The 23,677-nt window shown below is 45.8% G+C and overlaps 1 protein-coding gene across 1 annotated transcript in view; it reads left to right on the top strand.

Moving 5' to 3' along the window:
* The window catches only part of DIPK2B (divergent protein kinase domain 2B), a 41,884-nt gene that overhangs the window by 15,453 nt on the left and 2,754 nt on the right, over positions 1–23,677 (top strand). Inside the window, exon 3 of the mRNA XM_058535705.1 lies at positions 21,841–22,014. Coding sequence (XP_058391688.1) covers positions 21,841–22,014 — 174 coding nt within the window. The remainder of the gene's footprint in view (positions 1–21,840; positions 22,015–23,677) is intronic.

Below are 23,677 nucleotides of genomic sequence, written 5' to 3'. Positions count from 1 at the left end.
AAAATGGGGAATTACATGTCAATTTGGTCCTAACATAAAAGAGTAGACCACAGAGCAGTATATCAATTTGTTAAAGATCAAAATAGATTTCTACCCACTGAACCATACATATGTCATAGATTCTTGGGGTCGAAAGAAGCTTGAAAGCTCACCAATTCAAACTCTCAAAATATTTGCATCCTTTGTCCTACCATACAATGACAGGAAATTCACTGCGTTCAGAAATAGCCTATGTATTCCTTCTTTGAACTGAACAGATCATTAGAAAGTTCATCTCAAGTCTGTCTTCTTGTAGCTTTCACTCATTTAAATTATTAAATTATTTCTACTCCAAGGAGTTACATATGACATTTCTGCCTCCCATATATTTGCCTCCTAAATCCAGACTTCCCAATCTAAACATCTCTAATTCTCTTTCCCATCTTGGTCATCCCCCTCCTATTAATACACATTAAAAGTTGTGTCAGCTAAAACCCCTTCTGCAGCTAGATTTTAGTTTTCAAGAATAGAACCTTTTGGGCTGGCCCAGTGGCACAGCGGTTAAGTGCGCGCGCTCCGCTTCCGCGGCCTGGGTTCGCAGGTTCGGATCCTGGGCGCGCACCGACGCACCGCTTGTCAGGCCATGCTATGGCGGTGTTCCATATAAAGTAGAGGAAGATGGGCATGGATGTTAGCCCAGGGCCAATATTCCTCAGCAAAAAAGAGGAAGATTGGCATCGGATGTTAGCTCAGGGCTGGTCTTCCTCACCAAAAAAAAAAAAAAAAAAAAGAGTAGAACCTTTTATTTATCACGTTAAATATGATCTTCTTAGATTAAATCCACTACTCTGGCCTGTCAACTTGATTCTGTTACTTATCATAGTCACTATTACCGAAACTACATATCATCTTCGATTTTGATAAACACAACTCTTTGCCTAGTCATTAATAAAAATGTTAAACAGAACAGGGCCAAAGAGATAGCCTTCTTACTCTATGGGGATTGATCCATTAATTGTTAGGTAAACTCAGTTAATAAATTACTAATCGTCTTAATTTTCTATGCAGTCAAAATCTTACTTCACCATCTCCTTTATAGAGTTATCATGCGAGTTACTGCTGAAGGCCTCACTGAAGTCTATATATGCTAGGTCTAATGCATTTCTCTGATTAGAAATCAAATAATCAGGTCAAAGAAAAAAAGTTAAGTCAGTCTAGAAGGATTTGATTAAATGAATCCTCAGTAACTACTTAGGGTCATCACTTCCTCCTCTAGAGGTACACAAATCATTCTACTAATAACATGTTTTAGAATATTTCCTATAATCCAGGATCAGTCCACTAATCACTAGTTTGTGAAATCCACCCTCTTACTCCTTTGAATATCAGAAATGGATGTTCATGCGTGTTCTGTTCTCTGCTTTCACTGCCCGTGGTTCAGCAATACCGCTTACAAGGTCTCTGTGAATCTTCCAGATGGGAAAACTCATTCAGGACAATGAAGGATTCCTTTACACATTCTGGCTTCCCATTCCTGTTCAACACTTTTTGCTCCACTCTTTTCAGGTCAAAGGCCCAACACCTGGCCAAGAAGACAAGCAAACATTAAGAATAAAAATTGGACCTTCATTTTGTTATCCACCAAAATTCTCCCCATGGTCCTACTCAAAAGGTCTTTAGTTTCTTTTTACTCTATACTTTGTAAAATATAGTTATTTTTAAAGTTTTTAAGTCAAAGTATAAATTACATACTTAAATGCACAAATCTTAAGTATACAGCTAGATAAATTTTTACACTTATCATTCAGGTTACCACAATCGACATCAAGATTCTGAACATTTCTGGCCCCTCAGAAGCCTCTTTCATGTCCCCTCCCTAAAAAGATCCCCTCCAGGATGACCTACCATCTGATTTTCTTGAGGCTATCCTGGTTTTAGCACTGAAAGTCCCACATCCCAGGAAACCTCTCAGTCCCAGGCAAACTGGAACAGTTGATTACCCTGCCCCCTCCCACTGGTAACCACTATTCTGACCTAAATCACCATGAATTAGTTTTGACTGGTTTTGAACTTTATTTAAATGGAATCACACAGTTTGTACTCAACATATTGCCATGCTATTTATCTATGTTGTTACATTTATCAATAGTTTGTTTTTTCGTTGCAGTATAATATTCCATCGTATGATGATGTCACAATTTATTCATTCTATTGTTGATGAACATTTGGGTTGTATTTAGTTTGGGCTATTGTGAATTAAAGCTGCTGCAAACATTCTTATATATGTCAGTTGGTGAACGTAAGCATACAGAAGCAAAGCTGCTGGGTCACAGCATGTACATAGGCATGGATTTGGTAGATACTGTCAAACGGTTTTCCAAAGTGGTTGTACTGATTTCCTCCTATAAGCAATGGAAGAGAGAGTTCCATTGTTCCACATCTTTATCAGCACTTGATATTGTTAGTTTTTCATTTTAGTCATCTTAGTAGGTGTCTAGCAGAATCTCATTGTGTGGTTTGAATTTGTATTTTTCTCATAACTAATAATATAGAGACCTTTTTCATGTATTTATCAGCTCCTTTGATTTCATCTTTTGTAGAGTGCTAGCTTAAGTTTTTGTCCATTTTTTATTGGGTCATCTGTATTTCATATTGATTTGTAGAAGTTATATTTATATTCTGGATATGAGTTCTTTATTGGATATATATATTACAAATATCTTCTTGCAGTCCATGCCTTGCCTTTTCACTCTCTTAATGGTATCTTTTGATGGATTGAAATTCTTAATTTCAATGAAGTCCAATTTACTGATTGTTTTATTTTAAGGTTACTGTTTTTCATGTCCTGATTATCCCATGGTCATCAAGGTATTCCCTTGTTTACTTCTAGAAGATTTCATGTACTATCTCTCATATATAACTCATTAATCTTATGTTCTGCTGTGCCCAGTTTGGTGTTAAGTCCAGTCGATAAGTTCTTAATTTCAGATACTGCATTTTGTATTTCTAAATGTCTATTTGATTTTTTTATGGATTTTTTATAAATTCTCTCTGTTGAAATTCTCTCCTTTTCACTAATTTTGTCTGTCTTTTCCTCCATTTTCTTAAAATTTTAATCATAGTTACTTTGAATTCTATATCTGCTAACTCTAATATCTGGATTATCTCTGGTTCTACTTCTGTTTCTGTTGGTTGTTTTCTTTTTTCTTGATTATCAATTAGTTTTTCTTCCTTCTTCACATTTTTTGGTAATCTTTTATTGTATGCTGGATTTTAAAGATAATACATTGCTGAGGTTCTGAATTATGTTATCTTTCTCTAAAGATTGTTGAGTTTTGTTCTAGCAGCCAATTAAATTGCTCACAGATCACCTAATCTAGAGTTGCTCAATGTTGGAACTCTTGACATTTTAGGCTGGATCATTCTTTGTCGAGGGGATGGAGTGGGGTCTGTCCTGTGCATTGTAAGATCTTCAGCAGCATCTTTGGCCCCTACCCACTAGATGCCAGTAGCACCACAACCCCTAGTTGTGACAACCCAAACTATTTCCAGATGTTGTCAAATATCCCCCTGGGGAGCAAAATTGCCCCCAGTTGAGAACTGCTGCCTTATTTCTGTTGAGGCTGTGTTTTAGACTTTGTGAGTGCAGGTCTCTTTCAGTTTTGTCTTTACTCCTAGGACATGGTCCTTCTGGTAGGACTTGTTGGTAGGACATGATCCTTACTACTGGGATGTGGACTTTCCGAGGTCCAGGGTTGAAAGTCCAGGGTGCTCACTAAGACGTCTAGCCCAAACTCCAACCTCCATCTTGCCAGCACTATGTGGCCTCTGAAATCTCTGCTCAGTGATACCGCCTTCTAATATGGTTTTCTGCTGGGCCTCTGGAGTCCCACTCTGCTCCTCTGCAGCTTAGGAGTTGGCCAAAGACCTGAGGGGAATTTTTTCATATATTTTGGGGGCTCTTTCTCTGTGGCCCCCCAAATCCCAGCTACTCTGGCATCCCCAAACTCTGATTGCTGTTTCCCCTACCTAGCAAGACCCTGCACTGCAGCTGGAAAATGCCCTCAGGGAAAAAAGATTAGTGTGAATACAGGGCTCAGCTCATGTGCATCCTTTCTCTCAAGGATCAGTGCCCTATGTTGGTCATGGTCCAATGCCCATGAACAGTTGTTTTATACATTTTGTCCAGGTTTTAGAGCTATTTACAGCAGAAGGGTAAGTCTGATACCAGATATTCTGTCATGGCTAGAGCTAGAAGTCTCAGAATGATCTACTCTCCAGGAGAAAAAAAAACAGTGCTATGCATTCATATATCCAAATCCTAAATATAGCTATTAAAGCCATCTTTCTTGCTTTTGAAAATCTCACCTTATTCTAAAAGGCTTTGGCATTTTGGTTACTGTTTCAAGGCTGAAGAAAGTGTGGGGAATACCTGTGGCTTTCAGCCCAGCACATAGGAAAGAAACCAAGCCTGGCATGGGAGCCAGGGGAGAATCTGACTTGATAACACACAGCAGACCAGAAAAACACTTTCTATACATTACACGACATTGATTATCTTTCTTTCTTTCTGTTTTTGCCTCTCTGACCAGACAGGGAACTGACTGAGGGCAGGGACTGAATCTTGTTCATCAATGTCTTCCCTCACACATGTCTGATGTGGAGTATACACCTTGTAAATGTTTGGGAAATGAAGGAATGATAGAATGAGTGAATGGCTAGGACATCATTCACCATTCACTATTCATGGCTTCAGGGTGACTCTCCATCCATACCTGTGCTAACGCCCTGCTCAGCTCTAGAAGCCATCGGATTTCAGTCTCTGAAAGTCCTGTCTTTCCCCAAGAGAGCATCTTTACTGGCCCGACTAGGGTGTTAACAAGCCTGAAAGTCTCATGGTTTCTACTTCTTGGAACATGATTCTTGGTACTAGAAATGTTTACCCGATTTGGGTGCGGAGGCATGGTGACACAGCTATCCGCTAACATTCTCCAGGGCTTTATCTCTCCATAGTTATCTTTGAAAAGAGACAACTGAACCATTTTGACCCAGGGCAGGGGAGGAAGAAGTAGATGGGGAGCCTCTTGCTCAGGAGGACAAGGGATGGTTCCTCCAGGGACCTTGTAAGTTGGCCCAAGCACTTCTGAGAACTGTGCTTCAAAGGGAATGTGAGACACCAGAAGGAAAGATGAGGGGCAAAGACCAATTGCCCTTCCATCACTATTGCTCCAAAGGTCAGCACAGCCTCCCTACCAAGAGGCTTCTGGGAAGGTCAGTGGTCTAGGGTGACCCTGCATCTAGGGCCCCGAAAATGGTACTGGCTGCAGTGAAGACTTTCTGCACACAATCAGTCATTCAGATTCAGCAGTACCTGGGGCACTTTCTAATTCTGGGGACAAGACACTGTACAGTATGTATGTCTTTGGGGGGGACAGGTCTCTAGAATATAAATGACTTTTTTATTAACCAACAAATATGACTACCTTCTAGACTCTTGAGATTGGCGCTTTCTTTTCATCCTAAAACTATAGTCCTTTCCTCAGAGTTCTGGGTCTAAGGAACTCTATATGTGAAGCTACTATTTTTTATACGGCCAGACGGCTGTAGTCACGTGTGAAAAGTCATGGGAGTCACCTCATTCCTAACATTCATTGTTCTTGGGTCCATCTGATCTCTCTGTCCTCCCTGCAGTCCTGCCCATGGCCCAGTAGTGAACAATCTATGGCCTCCCCTTTCAGTTGTCTGTTTCACCTTAATACCTCAAACCCTCGCAGCTCAGGAAGCCATAAGATTGCCTGAGCATATTTTCCTGCAAGAGGTGACAAACCTCCTTCCCTTTGCATAGACCTCCTGGCTATGCACAGAGAACTCTTCTATCCAAGTCCCTCCCCTACACAGCACCCTCAGCACTTCCCCATCCATTGTGACATGGAAAGGCACCACTTCTGGCCTGCTTCAGAGAGCCTTGTGAACTATCTCCTTGCCTCTCACCTTTCCTTTCTCAGACACATCCTCAACCTAGCCACCTGCTACCCTCCCCAACAAATAAATCTTTCCCTTCCCATTCAGTTTTTAAATTTTATTTTTAATCATCAAAGTAACATATGCTCATTATAAACATTTATAAAGTATATATTTTTAAAAACCCATAAGAAAGTAGGGAAAAAAATCACATAACCCAGCATCCAGAGGCAACCACTGTTAATACATTGGCATTTTTCCTTCTAATCTTTTTCCTAGTCATATTTAACTTGATTAAAAATAAGTTTAATAGTTATAAGTTGAATAAGTTGAAAAATTATAAGAATAATTTTTAAACATATTAAACATTAAATACATTTAATGTTGCATATTTCTCTATGACTTAATATTATATCACGTACTATCCCCTATATCATTAATGAAGAGACAAGTCACTATGAGAGATGCAAAGAAAGCCAAAGGTGATGTGGTAGCTTTGTAATGTGTCAACTTGGCCAGGCTAAACTACGTTTCCCAGCATTCCTCCCCCCCCCCCGCCCCCCGTATGTTTCCAGTTAGAGTGGGCCACAGGGAAATTCTATCGGGAGTTTTGGAGGGTAGAAGAGACAGCGGCCATTTTGTAGCTCACACTGAGTGTCGCCTATCTTCTGGTTCCACTTGCTGGAATGAGGCACCGGCCGGGCCTGCAGCTGCTTTGCTTTCCCCTGGCTCCTCCTTCAGCTTCTCTGCCTCCCGGGCTAGGTTTAGCTCCATACCGAAGGGCCCTGGCTTCTACAGGTCACCACACCATCAAGCTCAAGGGCAATAAGAACTGACATAGGTTTCAGTCCATCTTTGTGAATTCCAGTTTGTGTTTGTGGGTTCAATCTTGTCCTCGACTTTCTGTCACTTCGCAACCGTCTTCCCTTCCCAGCTGCCTGCCTGTGGACTGCAAGCTCTAGCATCAGATGGGGGGGACAGCAGCCTTACAGAGACTGCCTAACCTGCTCCGACAATTGTGTAAGGTCAAATCTCTGTAAAAAAAAAAAAAAAAATCTAGTTATTCTGCTTCTCGGATTGAACCCTGACTGATACAAATGGTACAACTTGAACAGAGGGGCTGGGGAGAAGAAGAAACCTGGCAATCCCTCCCCTCAGGCAAGTGTGAGGCTAGTTGGAAGGTTCTCCTGACAATCAGAAATTCTGTCTGAGCTTCCTGGACCACAGCACCTTCGCATAGCAGAAGCCACTGAGCTCCTATGGAAGTTTCTGCAAGCTTGCATGCACAGATGAGTTGTCAGAAGCACTTGGTTTCTTGTCTTTTGATTAAAAAAGAAAGAAAGAAAAAACCGCCTATAAAATGAAATGGCCCAGTGGAGAACATGACCAGCCTTGGCATACCTGAATCAAAATGACAGACCATGAAATAATGTGTTTTACTCGGCGTCAGCTGCCCTGCCTGTCCCAACTATCAGCCGAATTGCCTGCCACAATGATTATTTCATCTGCCACAGGGAAAATCTTTGAGCAGCCCACAAATGTTTTCGTGGCAAAGCCTCAAGAGCCTTGGAATGGAGGAAGATGGAGGATGAGGTGAGAAGAAAAAAAGAGAGATTCCAATAGGAGGGAAAGCTAGTCACCACTTCCACCAGCAGGACCATCCAAGAGGTTGGCTACCCCATGGAAGAGGGGGCCACGATTGACCCCAAGTGAGCCTCTGGCTGCTAAAGGTTTGATAGCAAGGGACATAGGTAGGCAAGGGGAAGTACCTCTGGCCAGGGCTTCTGCTACATAGATACCGTGAGGACACTGTGGGGAAGTCAGCTGAGATGGTCACCTATGTAACCACAATGATGCAAGTCTCCAAAAGAAACAATTGCTTGTATCTTAATCAAGGATCAGTAGTTTCAAGGATCAGAAACCTCCTCAAGCCAATTAAAGTAAAAAAGGGACTTATTGTGGTGGAAGTACATCCATCCAGGCCTCATGGAAACCAGGAAGTTGTCAGGCACCTACTTGGCCCGTCTCTGCCTCCAGAAGCTCCTCGTCTCTGCTCCTTATGCATGTCTGCTCCTTTACCTTCTGGGCAGACTGGATCTCTCTGTGTGGTCGTGCTCCTTGCTCCTCCCCAACATGACATGACATTACAGTTCTTGGACCCACAACCAGCCGCCTGACTCAGCCTCTCAGGAATTGTGGGTAGGGGCAGACGCCCCAAGTAAGTGCGCTGTGATACATCAATCAGTCTGTGACTGTGTATTTGCTTGTCAAGAACCTCCTAGGTGCCCACCCCCATCTAGGAGCTGAGGAGGTTACAGAAGTGTTATTATTCAATGTTCCCATCCACAAGGCACTGAAAAGCTAGGGAGAAATCTGACACACAGCGCAAGGCCCGTGTAACACAGATTCCAGGAGCGGGAAGAAAATGAGGGCTTGGAGGGGTCAAGAAAGCTGCTTGGAGAAAGTGTGACCTGAACTGGGAGAGGAAGGATGGGCTAGGGAAAATGTCACTGGCAGACCTTCCAGAGAATAAAAGAAGAGCAGGCCGGACAAAGATGTAGAAGTGCGAATAAGGCACGATTGTGGGAAGTAGCAAGTGTCATGACCCATGATTACAGTATGTGTCGAGAGCAGTGGGTAAATGTTGCAATGGCAGGACCGGCTTGGGGGGAGTAAATTTCATTCTATAGGACAGCAGTTCTCAAACATGAGCGGGCATCAGAATCCCCTGGAGGGCTTGTTAACACACGCCTCACTGGGCCCCAGCCTCTGAGGTTCTAATTCAGCAGGTCTGGGGCAGGGGCTGAGAATTTGCATTTCTGAAGAAAAGTGACTTGAGGACAGTGGACCTTGCCACAAATGGGCCTAAAAGTCGTAGGCAGGGTGGATGGGCAAGAGAGTGGGATCAGAGAGGCTGTGTGGCAAAAGTAGGACAGAGCCACACACACACAGCAGCTGGTGAAGAAACTAGGGACGGGAGGGCACATCCAAGAGGCATAGCATCTGCCATAAGCCAGACCCTGCCCAGGGTTCCTGGAGAAATGAGGACTCACGGGATCCAGGTCCTGCGCTTGAGGCCCAAACCACCTGGCAGTACCAGAGAAAGAAAGCCCAACAAGGAAGCTGCAGGTTCAAGTCCTGGCTCCACCACTAAGTAGGAAACCCTGAGCATGTTCCTGAACTTCCTGCACACAGAACCCTCACTGCAGGCTGTCACAGTGCCTACCCCCACGGAAGTGTGAGAATTAACCAAGGCAACACATGCGAGGCACAGGGCACCATGCCTGAACGAGAGCAAGCACTTGATAATGTCAGCTATGGTTTTTATCATCATCAGTGTCAAGGGTCGTAATACACAGCAATGCACGGTGTGTCACCAGAAAGGCCACCCTTTCTTCTGGCTGCCAAAGAGTCTCACAGGCTGGCATTTACCCTGGTAAATTTACCACAGTCCAGATGGGCCTTCAATAATTCCTCCACTGATCTGTTTAACAACTATGTATTGAGTATGAACTTTCTACCCAGTACTAGGGACACAGTGGTGAACAAGACAAAGTCTCTGCTTTCTTGGAGCTGCCATTTGGTGGTCTTGGAGCACACCCACAGAGGGGCCAACTCATGGTGGTCACGTAAGTCACAGAGCCAGCAAATGAAATGGCTACTAATAAAACATTACAGTCATCCAGAGTGGAAATCACTTCTCTCTGCGTGAAGACAAACGCAGTGGAAGAAGCCAAGTGGAAGACAACTCGCAGTTAGAAGGCTGGTGGGTAGGCGCTGATCCGAGAGGGGCGTAGGCCAGGTGATCCTCAGTGGCCCGGCCACCTGTCCATGGACTGCAGTGCTGGAGGCGGTGGGCTGGACACCCTCTTCCCCAGACCCTAAGGCTAACTTCTGACCCTCGGGTTTTCCTGTCTAAGTGCCCAATCTTACCAATCCCTTATGTCCACTTGGCCTCTCCAAATGGGGGACAAGACGATAACACTCACTCCTCAGCCCTTCTCTCTGAAATTACTTCCAGAGCTCCCTGACTAGGGTTTCCCAGGGTTTCCAACTGTTTTCCCCATATTTAAAGTCAGTCCTGGGTCAATCAGAGTCACAGTGTGGAGGTCATTTTTTGAGCCTCCAAAGGCAACCCTGTTCAGAGGTCCAATTTATTGTGAAATGTGGGGAGGGGGCATATTACATTTACCCAATGACCCTTTGAACTGACAACAGTACCTTGTGATTACAAAGTACTCCACAGCCAGTAAAGCAGAGACGTGTTTATCATGCATTCAGGAAAGCCGTATCAGGTGCCGATGATGTCCAGAGACCCAGCTAGAGCCGGGCAATGGGGTGATGTCCTTGGTATAAGCCAAGAATCTCCCATCATCCCCACATGAGAGATGAGGAAACAGGCTCAGAAAGGGACTTGCCTAAAGGCACACACCTGGGCCAGCTAAACCCAGAGAGAGCACAAGCTGAGGGAGAGGTCATGAAGGTCACAAATGGACACAATGGAGTGCATGTTATAGGTCACAGTGATGACAGCACGAATTGATACGGGAGTGAAAGACGGGAGAAATCAGCCATTAAGTTAAGGAAGCTGAAATAGTTCCAGATGTTCTAACCCGGAAGCCCGGGAGAATGGTGGGGCCCCTTACAGAGATGGAAAAATTGGGAAAGTGCCGCCTTTGGGGCAAATGATAGCAAATACTTATAGAGCCCTTCCCATATGCCAGACACTTTTCCCACAGATTTGACCCTCCCAACATCCTGATGAGGATACCATAATCATTAGGGTAATCATACATCCATGTTTGTCAGTCCCAGCATGTGCCTGTTGTCCTGATTTAATTATTAATATCATCCCTTTCACTCTCAAAAATATCCAGGTTTAGAAGATAAATCATATAGTCCCCTTAATTATTATCCTTCAGTTACACATGAAGAAACTAAGGCACAGATTAATTAAAGAGCTTGCCCCAGGTCATGCAGTTGTAACGTGACAGAGCTGGGATTTGAACCCAGGCAGCTTGCTTGTAGATACTTGGTCATACTGCCTCCCGAAGGTGGTGTTAAATCCAGTTTTTCACCTTTGCAGTTTGAGGTTAAGGCTGTCCACCCATCCAGGCAGAGACCTCGGTCTCAGGCCAGTGGAATCCAAGAGAGAATGGAGGGAAGCAGGCAGTGGCCTGGAGAGGTCAGATATAGAGAAGATCCGCCAGGAGGCCGCTGGTAGAGGCGGGAGACCGGATGAGGCCACGTAATGCCACACACTCAGGATGGCTCTACATTACTCCTCTCCTGGGAACCCTCCCCATCAATTTAAACAGAACTTCTCGAACATTCCATCAGGGCTCAACCCAGAAACTCTGCAGAGTACCAAGAATCTAAACAAACAGAAACCCTGCCCAAGGAAAGGATGTCACCCAGAGTTAGAGGCCCTGTTTTATGTGGAAACGGGAGCTCTGCAAGAGACTGACCTTCCGGTGCAAGGGAGACATTTTATGTCTCTCACTCTGCTCCACCAAGTATGTTTAGTTTTTTAATTTAATGTTGTTTTAACATCTATTCAACCCTCCTGGGTATGTTATCCACTCTGAGATGATCCAAGGCAAACTCCGAATTCTGGACCCACTCCTGGCTGACATCCTGTCTCTTCCTCTACCCTTTGAGCCCGACTTTCCATCAGTGACTGAGTTGCAGAGAACCTGAATTGATCAGCTGAGGCAAACGATAGCAGAGAGAAACTTCCTAAAGGGAGAAGGGGCCTATCATTAATCTACCATATCTTGTGGATTTCAAAGCAAAATTGAAATGATTTGGGGACCATCTACTGTACAAAATTACCTCCCTCCGCTAGTCCCAGTAACAGTAGCTGAGAGGATGAGCTGTGTCATAAAGCAACATGATTGAGAGTTACGAGGACATTTTTGGATGTCTAAACTTTTAAAATCATCCAAACGGTTTCTCCAAAATAACCACTGGGGTGGCAGGCACTTGTAGAATGAAAAGTTAACAAACCAAGAAGCCTCGCGCTGTGTCTGGGTTTCAGAGAAAAAAATCAATCAGAAAGAACTTTGACAAAAAGGAAGAAATCCATCTACTGGAACAGGAAAAGAACTGTGAGATGTTTCTCTTAATAACATAAATCAAATGGGAGTTTTCATGGTTTTGAATACAATTCACCTTGAAGAAATGTTCAGTAACTTTTGGCTTAATTATCCACAACAATTGATACAGTTATTGAATCGTTATTGCTTTAATTATGACACATTGATTAACTATGATACATAATTAACCTAAACCCCACTTCACAAGCATATTTAACAACTAAATCATGTAAAAGGTGTTCAAGTATGTAACCAGAAAGTCAACTCACAGGTTTATTAGCACTAGAACTTTCTCTTCTTCTCCCTGGGTACTAGGAGAGCTTGAGAATAGTAAATTCACCCAAGGTAAAACCTCTAGCTGGCCAGGGCAACCTTCTTACTGGGAAAGCTGACTTCTGATCATAAAGGAAAAGCCACACTTCTGGTGTTAGATTTTCTTCCTAAGAGTACTTAGTGTTCTTTTCTTCCACACCTTTATTTCCATCGGAGCAAGTGTTCAAATATGTTCAGTGCTGGTAAATCTTTGTCTTTTGAGAAATATTTGCTTTTGGGAAAAAGCCAAAAGTCATCCAGGACCAAATGGGACAATTAATATGGGAAATAGGCTTGAGGATAATATGGCTATCTAGCGGCCCAAGACATTGAGTACTTTAAAGAGATTCGCATACATTATCTTCCTGAGTCCCTCTGCCATTCCATCACCCCCTCTTACACAGGTGGAAGCTGGGTCTCAATCAGGCCAAGGTTCCCATCCCTTCCCTCGTGCCTCAACAAAGCCACATTTCTCTGGGTTAGCAGGTGCTTGGCTGTGCTGGGGTGAGGAGCAAAGACTCAGTGAACTCACTCTTAGGAAAGGGAGTTTGTGGTAAGGCCATCCCTGGCCCAGAACTGGGCCTGGAAGTTTCTGGGACCTGAGGCAGCTCTGGCATCCAGCAACCATGCATCTAGTGCTTCAGCCAATCTCTCGTGAGGCCCCAATCACCCTGGCTCATGGCATCTCTGCTGCTTTCCATAGCTCTGCCCCCGCTCCTCTTTCTCAGATGGATTCTAAATCTAAATCCCAAAAGAGAGTCAGAATAATTGGCTTCACTCTTCACCAACACTGCATTAAGCAGAGCCTTTCACATCAGGCACCCCCATCCCATCAAAGATGGCCTTGTTCTGCTTGCCTAAGCAGGCGGCCATGGGAGAGGAAGCTTCAGCTAGAAGGGGACATGAGGCATGGAGAGTACCATGGCTGGTTAGAAGGCAAGTCTATAATGTGACAGTGATGACTCTGACGCTGATGCTGATGATGATGATGGTGATAATAATGTGTACCATTTACTGAGTGCAAAACACGTGCCTCTCACCACGCCAAGCCTTTAGCATGCATGTTCTGTGAGGCTTGTAAACTGGCTCTGTGCTCAATTCCCAAAGAGGTAGCAGGACAGACAGCAGTATGGAATTTGAACAACTTCTCCAGTCCTTCTACTATATCAAAATGAGCTACTCAGCAGCGTGACATCTGGCACCTTTTCCTGGCCAAAATGACCAAAGGAGCAATCCTAATATCTTCACCCACCCCTGACCCCACATAGGAAGTATAAAAATGGAGGCACCCAGGAGTCCCGCTCTCCTTTTGTTCTTGTCACCCTAAGGGGCAACATGGGGCTAATGGCCTATTTGAGTCAGTATGTGGCCCTTGGACAGTCAATGCCTTTTCTGCTGCAGCTTGGCGCTCCTGATGCCTCCTCCTTCTCCTCCATTCCTCATCCTCCCACTCGAGCTCTCCTGGCTCTCTAGGAGAGAGGCTCAAACCTTTTGAGAAGGCAGAGTGGGCTCTGTGATGGGATTAAAGGGGTCAGCAACCCATCTCTCCTCCAAGCATTCGATTCCCTCCGGAGAGATTCATTTGGTTGAGTTTTGAAGGTTGTCTGGGCTTCCAGGGCACCTTTGTTACAGGGGGCATAACCCCTTTTAAAGGGTAATGCTTTGGGCTTTTATCAACCAACACCTTCCAGGGAAGGGTGCTGGCCGTCTGAGGAGAGACGGGGAAGTGCTTCTCCACCAAATGTCCACTCTGCCATCGAGAATGCACAGTCATTTGTATTTGTGTTCAAAATAAAGGAAGAAGTCTGCCCAGGGACTTCTCCCAAATGTCTTAAGATAGGAACGCTGAATCACAGCTCCCCTCTCATCCCCACCTGTTTCCCAGGCTTGCCTGGTAACAAGAATGACCTGGGACACCTGTCAAAACTGCAGAGTCCCAGGCCCTCACTGGACCTTCCTTTTCAGAATTTCTAGAGATTTGTATTTTTACAGCACTCTGAAGGGTTCGACTGTCAGTCAACTTTGGGACACATTACACCATTCTGAAATCACCAATTTCTTCTCTTTTTTTCCCCCCTCTCTCTCCCTATTAAATCATTTTTATTGCCCTACTGAGATCTGGGTATGAAAACAAGCTTGGGCACTAATAAGCAGCATGATCTTTAACAAGCCACTTTCCTTTCCTGGTCCTTACCTTAGTATTCTTATCTGGGAAATGAGAGCATTTTACTAGCTCACTTGATAATGCAGTGTACCATTTGCATTTGCCAGCATGGGCCGTGAAAATTAATGTCACTGAGTTTTCCACAAATTTGTAAGCCTTCTTTTAATCAATGACTTTACATTTCCAGGAGAGTCACTAGGGCAAGAGAGAACTAAAGGCTCAAAGTCCCTGTGTGTGCCGAGATAATGTCTGTGAGAAGGCTTGCCATAGAGCCTGACACTTAGAACTTCCGGAAAGTGTAAGCTTCCTTGCTCCAACTGTGTCGTGCCAACCATGTTTTCAAATAGCGATCACTACAGAAACTTCTGCATCAGCCCTCCACATGCAGCCCCCATGCCAGCCTCCAGAACACACCGACACACAGGAGCACGGGGAATGGGCTGCATGTGCACAATATTCTCTGATGGCAGGCGGGCAACTCCAAAGCCCGGACTCCTTCCACGGCTCTGCATGGCTCCCTAGGTGGGGCCGTCACTCAGCCCACTCCAACTGAGATGGGGTCCCCCTGCTGCCATCTTCCACTTCGTATGGGACCCTCAGGCTGGGCAGATCTCACCCATGAGATGGAACTTGAGATGGAGCTAGGGCAATTCTGCCAAGATTATTGAAGATCCACACAACAGAGCCACACAACTGTTAAGTTGTGGTCTGCTCTGAAGGAAACCCCCTTCTTGCTCTACCAATAGATGAACTCTCTCATCTCTAGCTTCTAGAGAGGAACAACAGGCATAGCTCTTTTACTTTTTAAGTACCTCCATCAGAGTCACGAAATCATTTGTCTAGACAATTTAACTTTTTTGTGTGTGTGTGAGGAAGATCAGCCCTGAGCTAACATCCATGCCAATCCTCCTCTTTTTGCTGAGGAAGACCGGCCCTGAGCTAACATCTATTGCCAATCTTCCTCCTTTTTTTTTTACCCCCTTTTCTCCCCAAACCCCCAGTAGATAGCTGTGTGTCATAGTTGCACATCCTTCTAGTTGCTGTATGTGGGACGCCGCCTCAGCATGACCGGAGAAGCGGTGCATTGGTGCTCGCCCGGGATCCGAACCAGGGTCGCCAGTAGCGGAGCGCGCGCACTTAACCTCTAAGCCACAGGGCCGGCCCCTAGACAATTTAACTTTTATGCTTCTGTTCTGGTAAGACTCCTTTAAGTAAGGACACTACTGATTGCTGGTAACATTTTTTGAGCCAACACATCTGAGAAAGTGGATAAAAGCCATCTGAAGGTCAAACAACTCATTGAGGAAGTTACGTCTTGTGTACTCAGATTTCACAAGAAACTTCAAAAGTGAAAGCAAATCTAGATTCCGGTCTCAGCTGCTGCCGTTTCCACGATGAACAAGTGCTTTTCCCTTAACGCCAGTGTATAATCTGTGTGTGCGTGTGTGTGTGTATGATATTATATGTATATATTATTATATTATATATAATATATTAATAATTTATTAATTAATATAATAATACAAACTAGGTTATGAATTAGTATAAAATATTTTATAAAAATAATTATATATAACGTATAATATAATGTTATATATTTATATATAAAAACAGATTTATTTCAAGGAATTGGCTTATGTGATTGTGGGGGCTGGCAAGTCCAAAAGCCATAGGGCAGGCCAGCAAGCTGGAGACCCTTGAGCAGGAGCTGACACTATAGTACACAGGTGAAATTTCTTCCTCCTCAGGGAAACCTTAGTTCTGCTCTTAAGGCCCTTCAACTGATTGGATGAGGCCCACCCAGATTATCAAAGATAATCACCTTTACTTAAAGTCAACTGAACGTAGATGTTAACCACACCTACAAAATATCTTCACTGTGACACCTAGATTAGTGTTTGATTGAATAACTGGGCACCATAGCCTAACCAAGCTGACAGGTAAAACTGACCATCAAGTGACAGAGCCACTAAATTTTATTGACTGTTTTACAGACTGATAGGGATTGTGGTCTATTGCTCTCAGGGCCATGCTGCACAGAAGGCCCCTGGGAAGTGACAGTGCAGCAGAGCAAACGCCCGGGCACTAGCACCATACCATGAAGACCTTGACAGGGTGGCTGGTTCCCTAAGGGATAGCGTCAGACAGGAAATTCGAGGATGAGGAAACCAGACATGGAGGGGGAGGAGCAACAGAGGGCCCGGGTTCAGCTTTCCTTTTGCCTTTTGTTGGAAGGTGGTGAGTTAGCCCTGTCGCCCACCTACGCAGAAGGCAGGGGTGATTTAGAAACTCCAAAGCAGTGGGAAATCCCCAAAAAGGATGTATTTGGCTTTGAAATTAATCATTATTTTATTGGAAATGTTTGTTTTCCCAATTCTGTCTGCCATTGGCCAATATAATTGTGGCCTTGCACTCAGCCAGCACACACCAAAGAGAAGTAGATGGAGCCCCGCTCTGCAAGCAGGACCTTGGAAAGGAGCTGCCTCCACCACAAAGGGAGGTTGGGGGACAAGATGGTCTTTAAAGCCTTTTCTGGCTATAGTTCTCGAGGTGGCTCAGAACCTTCTCAGCAAATAGGTCAGTTATTTATTGATGTAACAAACCACTTCAAAACTTACTGGCTTAAAACAACAACAATCATTGATTTTGCTCATGCAATCTGGGCAGGGCTTGGTGGGGAAGGCTCACCAAGCTCCCCGCAGCATCAGCTGGGATGGTTCCATATGGCACTGGAGGAGCCATTTCCGAGATGGCTCAGTCACATGGCTGGCAAGTGGGGGCTGGCTGTCAGCTATGCACTCGGCTGGCGTGAGAGCCAGGGATCTTGCATTCTCTCTGTGTGGCCTGGGCTTCCTTACAGCATGGTGGCTGGGTACAAGAGAGCTAGATAGAAGCTGTATCACCTTTCATGGCCGAGGCTCAGAAGTCAGGCAGCATCATTCCTGCAAGCGTTCCAGTCACGAGAAGCAAGTCACCAAAGCCAGTGCATATTCCAGGCGAGGGGAATTGGACTCCACCCCTTGATGGGAAGGGTGGCAAAGAATTTGTGAACATGTTTTAAAACCACTTCAGCAAATGATACCTCTGGTGTCCACCCTCATGTGGGGTACTATCGCTGACACCTCCTTTTTCCTTGTCCCCCTCCCCTATTCAGCCAATCACCAAGACTTGTAGATTCTACCATCAACAATTATCTTCAAATCTTTTCATTCTCTCATTTCACGCCTGCACCATTGCATCATCCTGACTGACCTTCCTGCCTCCACTCTCTCTGTGACATTTAGGATTAGATTCGATTGCATGTGAGAAAAAATCCAAATAACAGTGGCTTAACCAAGATCAAAATATACTTCTCTTTTACATAAAAGAAACTGATACATAGCTGTCCAGGGCTGCTATAGTGGGTCCCTGATTCTCAGACACCCAGGCAGCTTTCATTCTTCTGCTCCACAACCCTTAGCATGCCCTGGTCCAAGATGGCTGCCCAAGCACCAGCCATCGCTTCCACATTGCAGCCAGGAAGGAAGACTAGTGAAGAACCATACACCCTCTCCCTTTAAAAACCCTTCTCAGAAATTTCTACTTAGATCTCATTGACCACTACCTAGTCACATTACCACACTTAGCTGCAAAGGAAACTAAGAATGGAAAGTTTGTTCTAGGCAGCCATATGCCTAGCTAAAATCCAGGGGTCAGTAACTAGCAGTCTTGGCCACACTCCTCCGAATCTATGCTCCACATGGCACCCAGAATCATTTCCCTAAAATGTATATCTGAGCATATCACTTCCCTGCTTAAAGCCTTCAGTGGTTCCCCATCCCTTCTGGATAAAATCAACATTCCTTAAAACGACTCCAACCTTCCTATCGGGGCCTCTTCTCTGTCCGCTCTCACTAGTGATGCTCGAGCTTCAAGGAGTACTAACCTACTCGTAGTCTCCAGCATACTCTCTCATCTCAAGGTTTTCGCATGGATTATTCCCTCTGCATAAAATCCCCTCCCACCCTCTTCGCAGGTTCACTCTACCCATGCTTCAGGCCTCAGCTTAGATTTCACTGTCTTTCAAGCAGCCTTCGAGGGGCCCATGAAAATGTTTTGATTTCTTTTAAAATCAGAAGAAAAAATGAACTCTTAGGTCCAAAAAATGTTTGAATACATAATATAAATAATATATTTGTCTTTATACCAATGCAGTTGCAAAATATAATTTTTAACGTTTTTATGGAGGAAGGGGTCCATGAAGACAGAAGTACCAAGGCCTACAAAAGTTGCAGGTGCCCTGCTCCCGCAGGCTCCCCTAGCTCCCTGACCTCACTCCAGTCGTAGCTCTCCCTGCACCACATGGTAACTGCTGGGCACTTGATGCCTCCCCCACCCGACAGGCCCTGGGAGGGCAGGGCCCGTTTTGTTCCCCTTCGTATCCACAGTGCCTAGAGTACAGTCTGGTCCTGGTAGAGTCTCTGCAAACATTGGTGGGTGAATGAATGAATGAGTGCCCTGATCTCAGGTAACAGCAGGGTCACATTCCCAGTAAAGATAAGGCTGCAGGTCCTGCCTGGCTCCACCTACCTCTCACCTGGTGTACAGTCTTGGTACAAATACTAGGTATGTGTGACCTGGGGCAACTCACTTAATCTCTCTGAATCTCAGTATTGCCATCTGTAAAATGGGAACAATAATAGTCCCTAACCTCATTAGGTTCCTATGAGGAGTAAATGAAAGAATACACTAGTTGTGAGGGGCTTAGAACAGTTCCTGTTGTATAGTAAGCACTCAATCATTATTGCCTATTATTATTGTTGTTGTTGTGGCCAATGAGTGTCCTATCTCTCCCAGAGGTATTTTCACTTGAGAGTTGCTCTTGGAGACAAGAAGACATTACTTACCTCCCCCGACTGCCAATGATTATCTCTAAAGGTGGAATTTCAGGTTGTGTAGGAAAGACTATCAGAAGCAAAGAGATCTTCTCATAGCTTCATGAGAAGCTATGAGGCTTCTATGAGCCCCACCTGGGTAGCTTATGGGGTTGGGGGTGGGGCAAGACCTATTACAGGGGAAAAGGCACGAATATTAGAGTCCGATGGATTGGGTTCTGTCTCAGGCTGCTATAACAGAATATCATAGACTGGGAGGCTTAAACAACAGAAATTTATTTCTCACAGTTCTGGAGGATGGGAAGTCCAAGATCAAGGTGATGGCTGATTTGGTTCTTGGTCAAGGCTCTCTTCCTGGTGTGCAGACACCCGTTTTCATGCTGTATCCTCACATGGTGGAAAGCAGAGAAAGAAAGCAAGCTCTCTCACGTCTCTTCTTATAAGTCCCATCATGAAGGCTCCACTGTCATGACCTCCTAAAGGTCCCATCTCCAAACACCATCACATTGGGGATTAGGGTTTCAACATATGAACTTGGGAGGGGGACATAAACATTCAGTCCATAACAGGTTCAAATCCCAAATCCAATCCTTCCAACCCTTACTACACTCTGCAAACTTCCAATTCCTCAGTTGCAAAATGAGGCTCATAATAGCACCTACCTCGAGGGGTGCCTGGGAGGATTAAATGAGCTACTGTACGTGAAATGCCCAGCCCACTGTCTGGCACTTGGTGGGTTAGTCCCCTCTCCTCCCACCTATAAACATTCTCAAAGGATGGAGCACACATGAATTGGACACCACGTACTCAGAGGTACAAAAATGGAATGTTCCTTAATTTTCTCTCCCTGAACTGAGCTCTTGTGCTCCCACTCCTCTGAGGGGAGGAAAGTATCATCTAAACTATCAGGCAACCTCAGTCACATCCCATCATGCCCAGTCACTTCAGAATCCCAACCAGCCCCCTCCCTCCGTGGGGAGTCCAGGGCTTACCTGGTGCTCAGGCTATGTGTCTGGCCAGTGGTAGTTCGACAAGCATCCACACTGGCCTCTGCCAGACTGTTCTGGTCCTCATCTGGGGGCAGGAGCATACTCTGCCCACAGCCATGGTCCAGCTGTGGCCCTGTGGTAGTGTGACCAACCATCTCAGTTTCCCAGTTTTAGCACTGAAAGCTCCATGTCCCAGGAAACCCTCAGTCCCAAGCAAACCAGAATGGTTGGGCATCCCACCCTGTTGGCCTGTCCATGCCCTCTCCAACCTCCAAGCTCCAACCTCATGGCCCCCAGAGGTCCTTCCACCCTCCTGGGTTCCCACTGGGGAGCTCGAGAGGTCTATGCTGCTGTATACACCTCACGCTGGAGTGGCCAGGGCTCTGGAGACTGCCCTTAGCCACCTACCCAATGGACCACTGAGCCAGAGCCTCTGCTAGGCTGGCAGCCTGCAAACACGGTCTACAGACACGCTGTTGACACACTTTCTGCCCTGGGTCTTTCAGGCTTTGGTTTGTGACCTTTAAAGCCAGCCTCTTGGAACTTGAAAATCCTGTTCTCACTCACAAAGCCTGACTCTTGCTATCATTGCTATCACTGGCTATCACCACTGTTCTCTGTGCTGGGAGTTTAAACTTTTTTAATTTAGCAAGAGCAGATAGCATTTACTGAGTGCTTACTGCTCGCCAGACACTGTTCTAGTATTTTACATCTATTAACGTATTTGATCCTCATGACCTCTTAGGGTGCTATTACTGGCACCCTCACTTTAGACTGGAACCCGAGGTCCAGAGAGACCAAGTAACTTGTCCAAGGTCACACAGCTAGCTGGTAAGTGTGGAGCCAGGGTTGAATTCCCGCTGACTGGGCCCCAGGGCCCTGTTCTTAGCTATGTTTCTTTTCTTTTATTAGTAGGTTCATTGTCTTTGTTCAGTGTGGAGAGGAAGGTGTAGGGGAGGGCTAGAAGGTCATGGAAAATAAGCCTAGGTCCATATCTCCCAATTTTATCTCAAGAATACAAAGCGGCACATATAAACCTGCTCATGTATAGCGTCATAATTGTGGTGACATCATAGCGAAATGGTGGAAGGAATCGAAAAGGCCGATCGCAGAGGGCCAATCTGATTAATTCAGCCTGAGATTAACTCTGTGTGGAAGGGCAGGGCGGAGGTGCGACGGTGGGTGGAGACGCAGGCCTGCCTGCCGGGGGCTCGCTGCCTGCCCGGTGCCCACCTACCCTGCCCCGGGTAGATTTCTTCAGTCGCTTCTCCTGGGCTCCCGGGGCCTCGTCCCCCGCCCCCCCCCCCGTCCCCATCCCCCGCGTAGCCTGCTCAGCCCCCTCCCGCCACGCCCCCTAGGGATGATCTGCCCCCAACCCCGCGATCTCCCACACCAGCAGGGCCTGCCCGTGCTCGATCCTGCCGGCCCCCCACGAGTGCTCAACACCCCTTCCCCTCTCGCAGGGCCTGCCCAGCCCCCTCCTGCGCTGTCCGTCGCAGCGACTCCTGGACCGCGTGGTCCGGCGCTACGCTGAGGTGGCCGATGCCGGCAGCATCTTCATGGACCACTTCACGGACCGCGACAAGTTGCGTCTGCTCTACACGCTGGCTGTTAACGCCCATCCCATCCTCCTACAGGTACGCAGCGACCCCCGGAAAGCCCCTCTAGGGACCGGGTTCAAGTTAGGCTCTGAGGGGGCTGGCCCTGGGTTGAGCTCTCTCCTGCTTTGCTGCCCGCATTGGGGCATCAGCCCATGTTTGTACCCGTGTGGCATTCAGTAAATACCCATTGACTTCTGCAGTGAGAAAGTGCTGTTGTTGCTATAGAGGAAAGAGGTGTGAGAACTCAAGGCTGGGGTGGGGGGTGACAAGGATCAATGGCCACCTTCACTGCCTGAGGCAGCCCTGAAGGGCTTTGTGAAGGAAGGAAACCTTGACCTGTACCTCAAAGATCATTAAGATTTGAGCAAGCTCAAGAAGTGGAGAAATAGCCAAAGAATGACCCACAGGGAGATGTGCCCTGCAGCTATGCTTGGAAAGTAGAAAAAAATGGAAGTAACCTAAATGTCCATCAATAGGGGAATGGTCAAATAAATGAGTGCACTAGAACCTGGGGATACACTGGTCAACAAGGCAGGCTTGGTGGCCCCTGCCTTCATAAAGCTTCCAGTCCAGTGGCAGAGATAGCTGCTTATCAAGTCAACAAGCATCCATAGAACACGTGGAGCCCAATTGCACCCATTTGCCCCAAATTCCAAGAGTCAGGACACTCACATAATGGGCATAAAGGAAACTAGGAAGTGGGAGGAAGGAGCAGAAAAAGGAGGAGGAGTAGAAAGAGGAGGAGGGAGGAAGAGGAGGAAGGGGGGAGAAGAAGGAAGAAAAGGAAGAAAAGGAGGAGAGGGAGGAGGGGAGGGAGAGGAAGAAGAAGAGAAGGAAGAAGAGAGAGAGAAGGTGCAGGTAAAGGAGAGGGTAGAAGCGGAAGAAGCCACAATGAAGACAGTTAATATTTATTATTGTAATTAATTACATAATGTAATTATACATAATAATTATATAATATATTATATATAACTCTAATTATATTATATATGTTATATTTTAATTATATGTTATTAAATATATATTATATATAATTATATATTATTGGCCAAAAGGATGACGGCTAAATAGGTACTAACAGCTCTCATTTATTGAGCACCTGCTGTGTGCCAGGCATTGTGTTCAGTGTTTGACATCATCATCTCATTTAATGCTCAGGACAACTCGACAACCCCATAGGAATATTATTACTGTCCCCTTTCCCAGATGACGTAAGTGGGGCTCAGAGATGTGAAGTGACTTGGCCACAGTCACTTAGCCAGTGTCAGCAGTGGAACCCAAACCCAGAGCTGTCAGACTTCAGGGTCCGTGCTCTTTCCGCTAAAACCCGCCCAGTAACGTTGGCATTTTCTATCCGAGAGGAGGAGGAGGAATTGCTGGTTGTCCTCCACTCTCAGAGGTCGTCTTCTCCCGTTGTCCTAATCTTGGCAGTGGCAGAACCTGGCTACTGGCAGCCCTGGCTCCTGAGAGGCCTCGGCTGGGACCCTCCAGCCACCCTGAGCTCTGCCCGCGAAGGGCATGGCGTGGATCTGCCGCCAACCCGGGGATGACTCTGCAGCTGGACATTTAGACATCGCCAGTAGCCCTGGGCCCTCCCTCCACAGCACGTAGTGGGAGAAGTCCCCGTTAGGCAGGGGAAACAAGAAAGGGTTTGTCACAATGTGGCAGGAGGGTAAAAATGGGCAGAAGGCCATGGGAA

The sequence above is a fragment of the Diceros bicornis genome, chromosome X (genome assembly GCF_020826845.1).
Source record: "Diceros bicornis minor isolate mBicDic1 chromosome X, mDicBic1.mat.cur, whole genome shotgun sequence".
In the NCBI taxonomy this organism is placed as follows: Eukaryota; Metazoa; Chordata; class Mammalia; order Perissodactyla; family Rhinocerotidae; genus Diceros; species Diceros bicornis.
The sequence above is the reverse complement of the archived record's forward strand: the minus strand, read 5'-3'. Positions and strand labels throughout refer to the sequence as shown.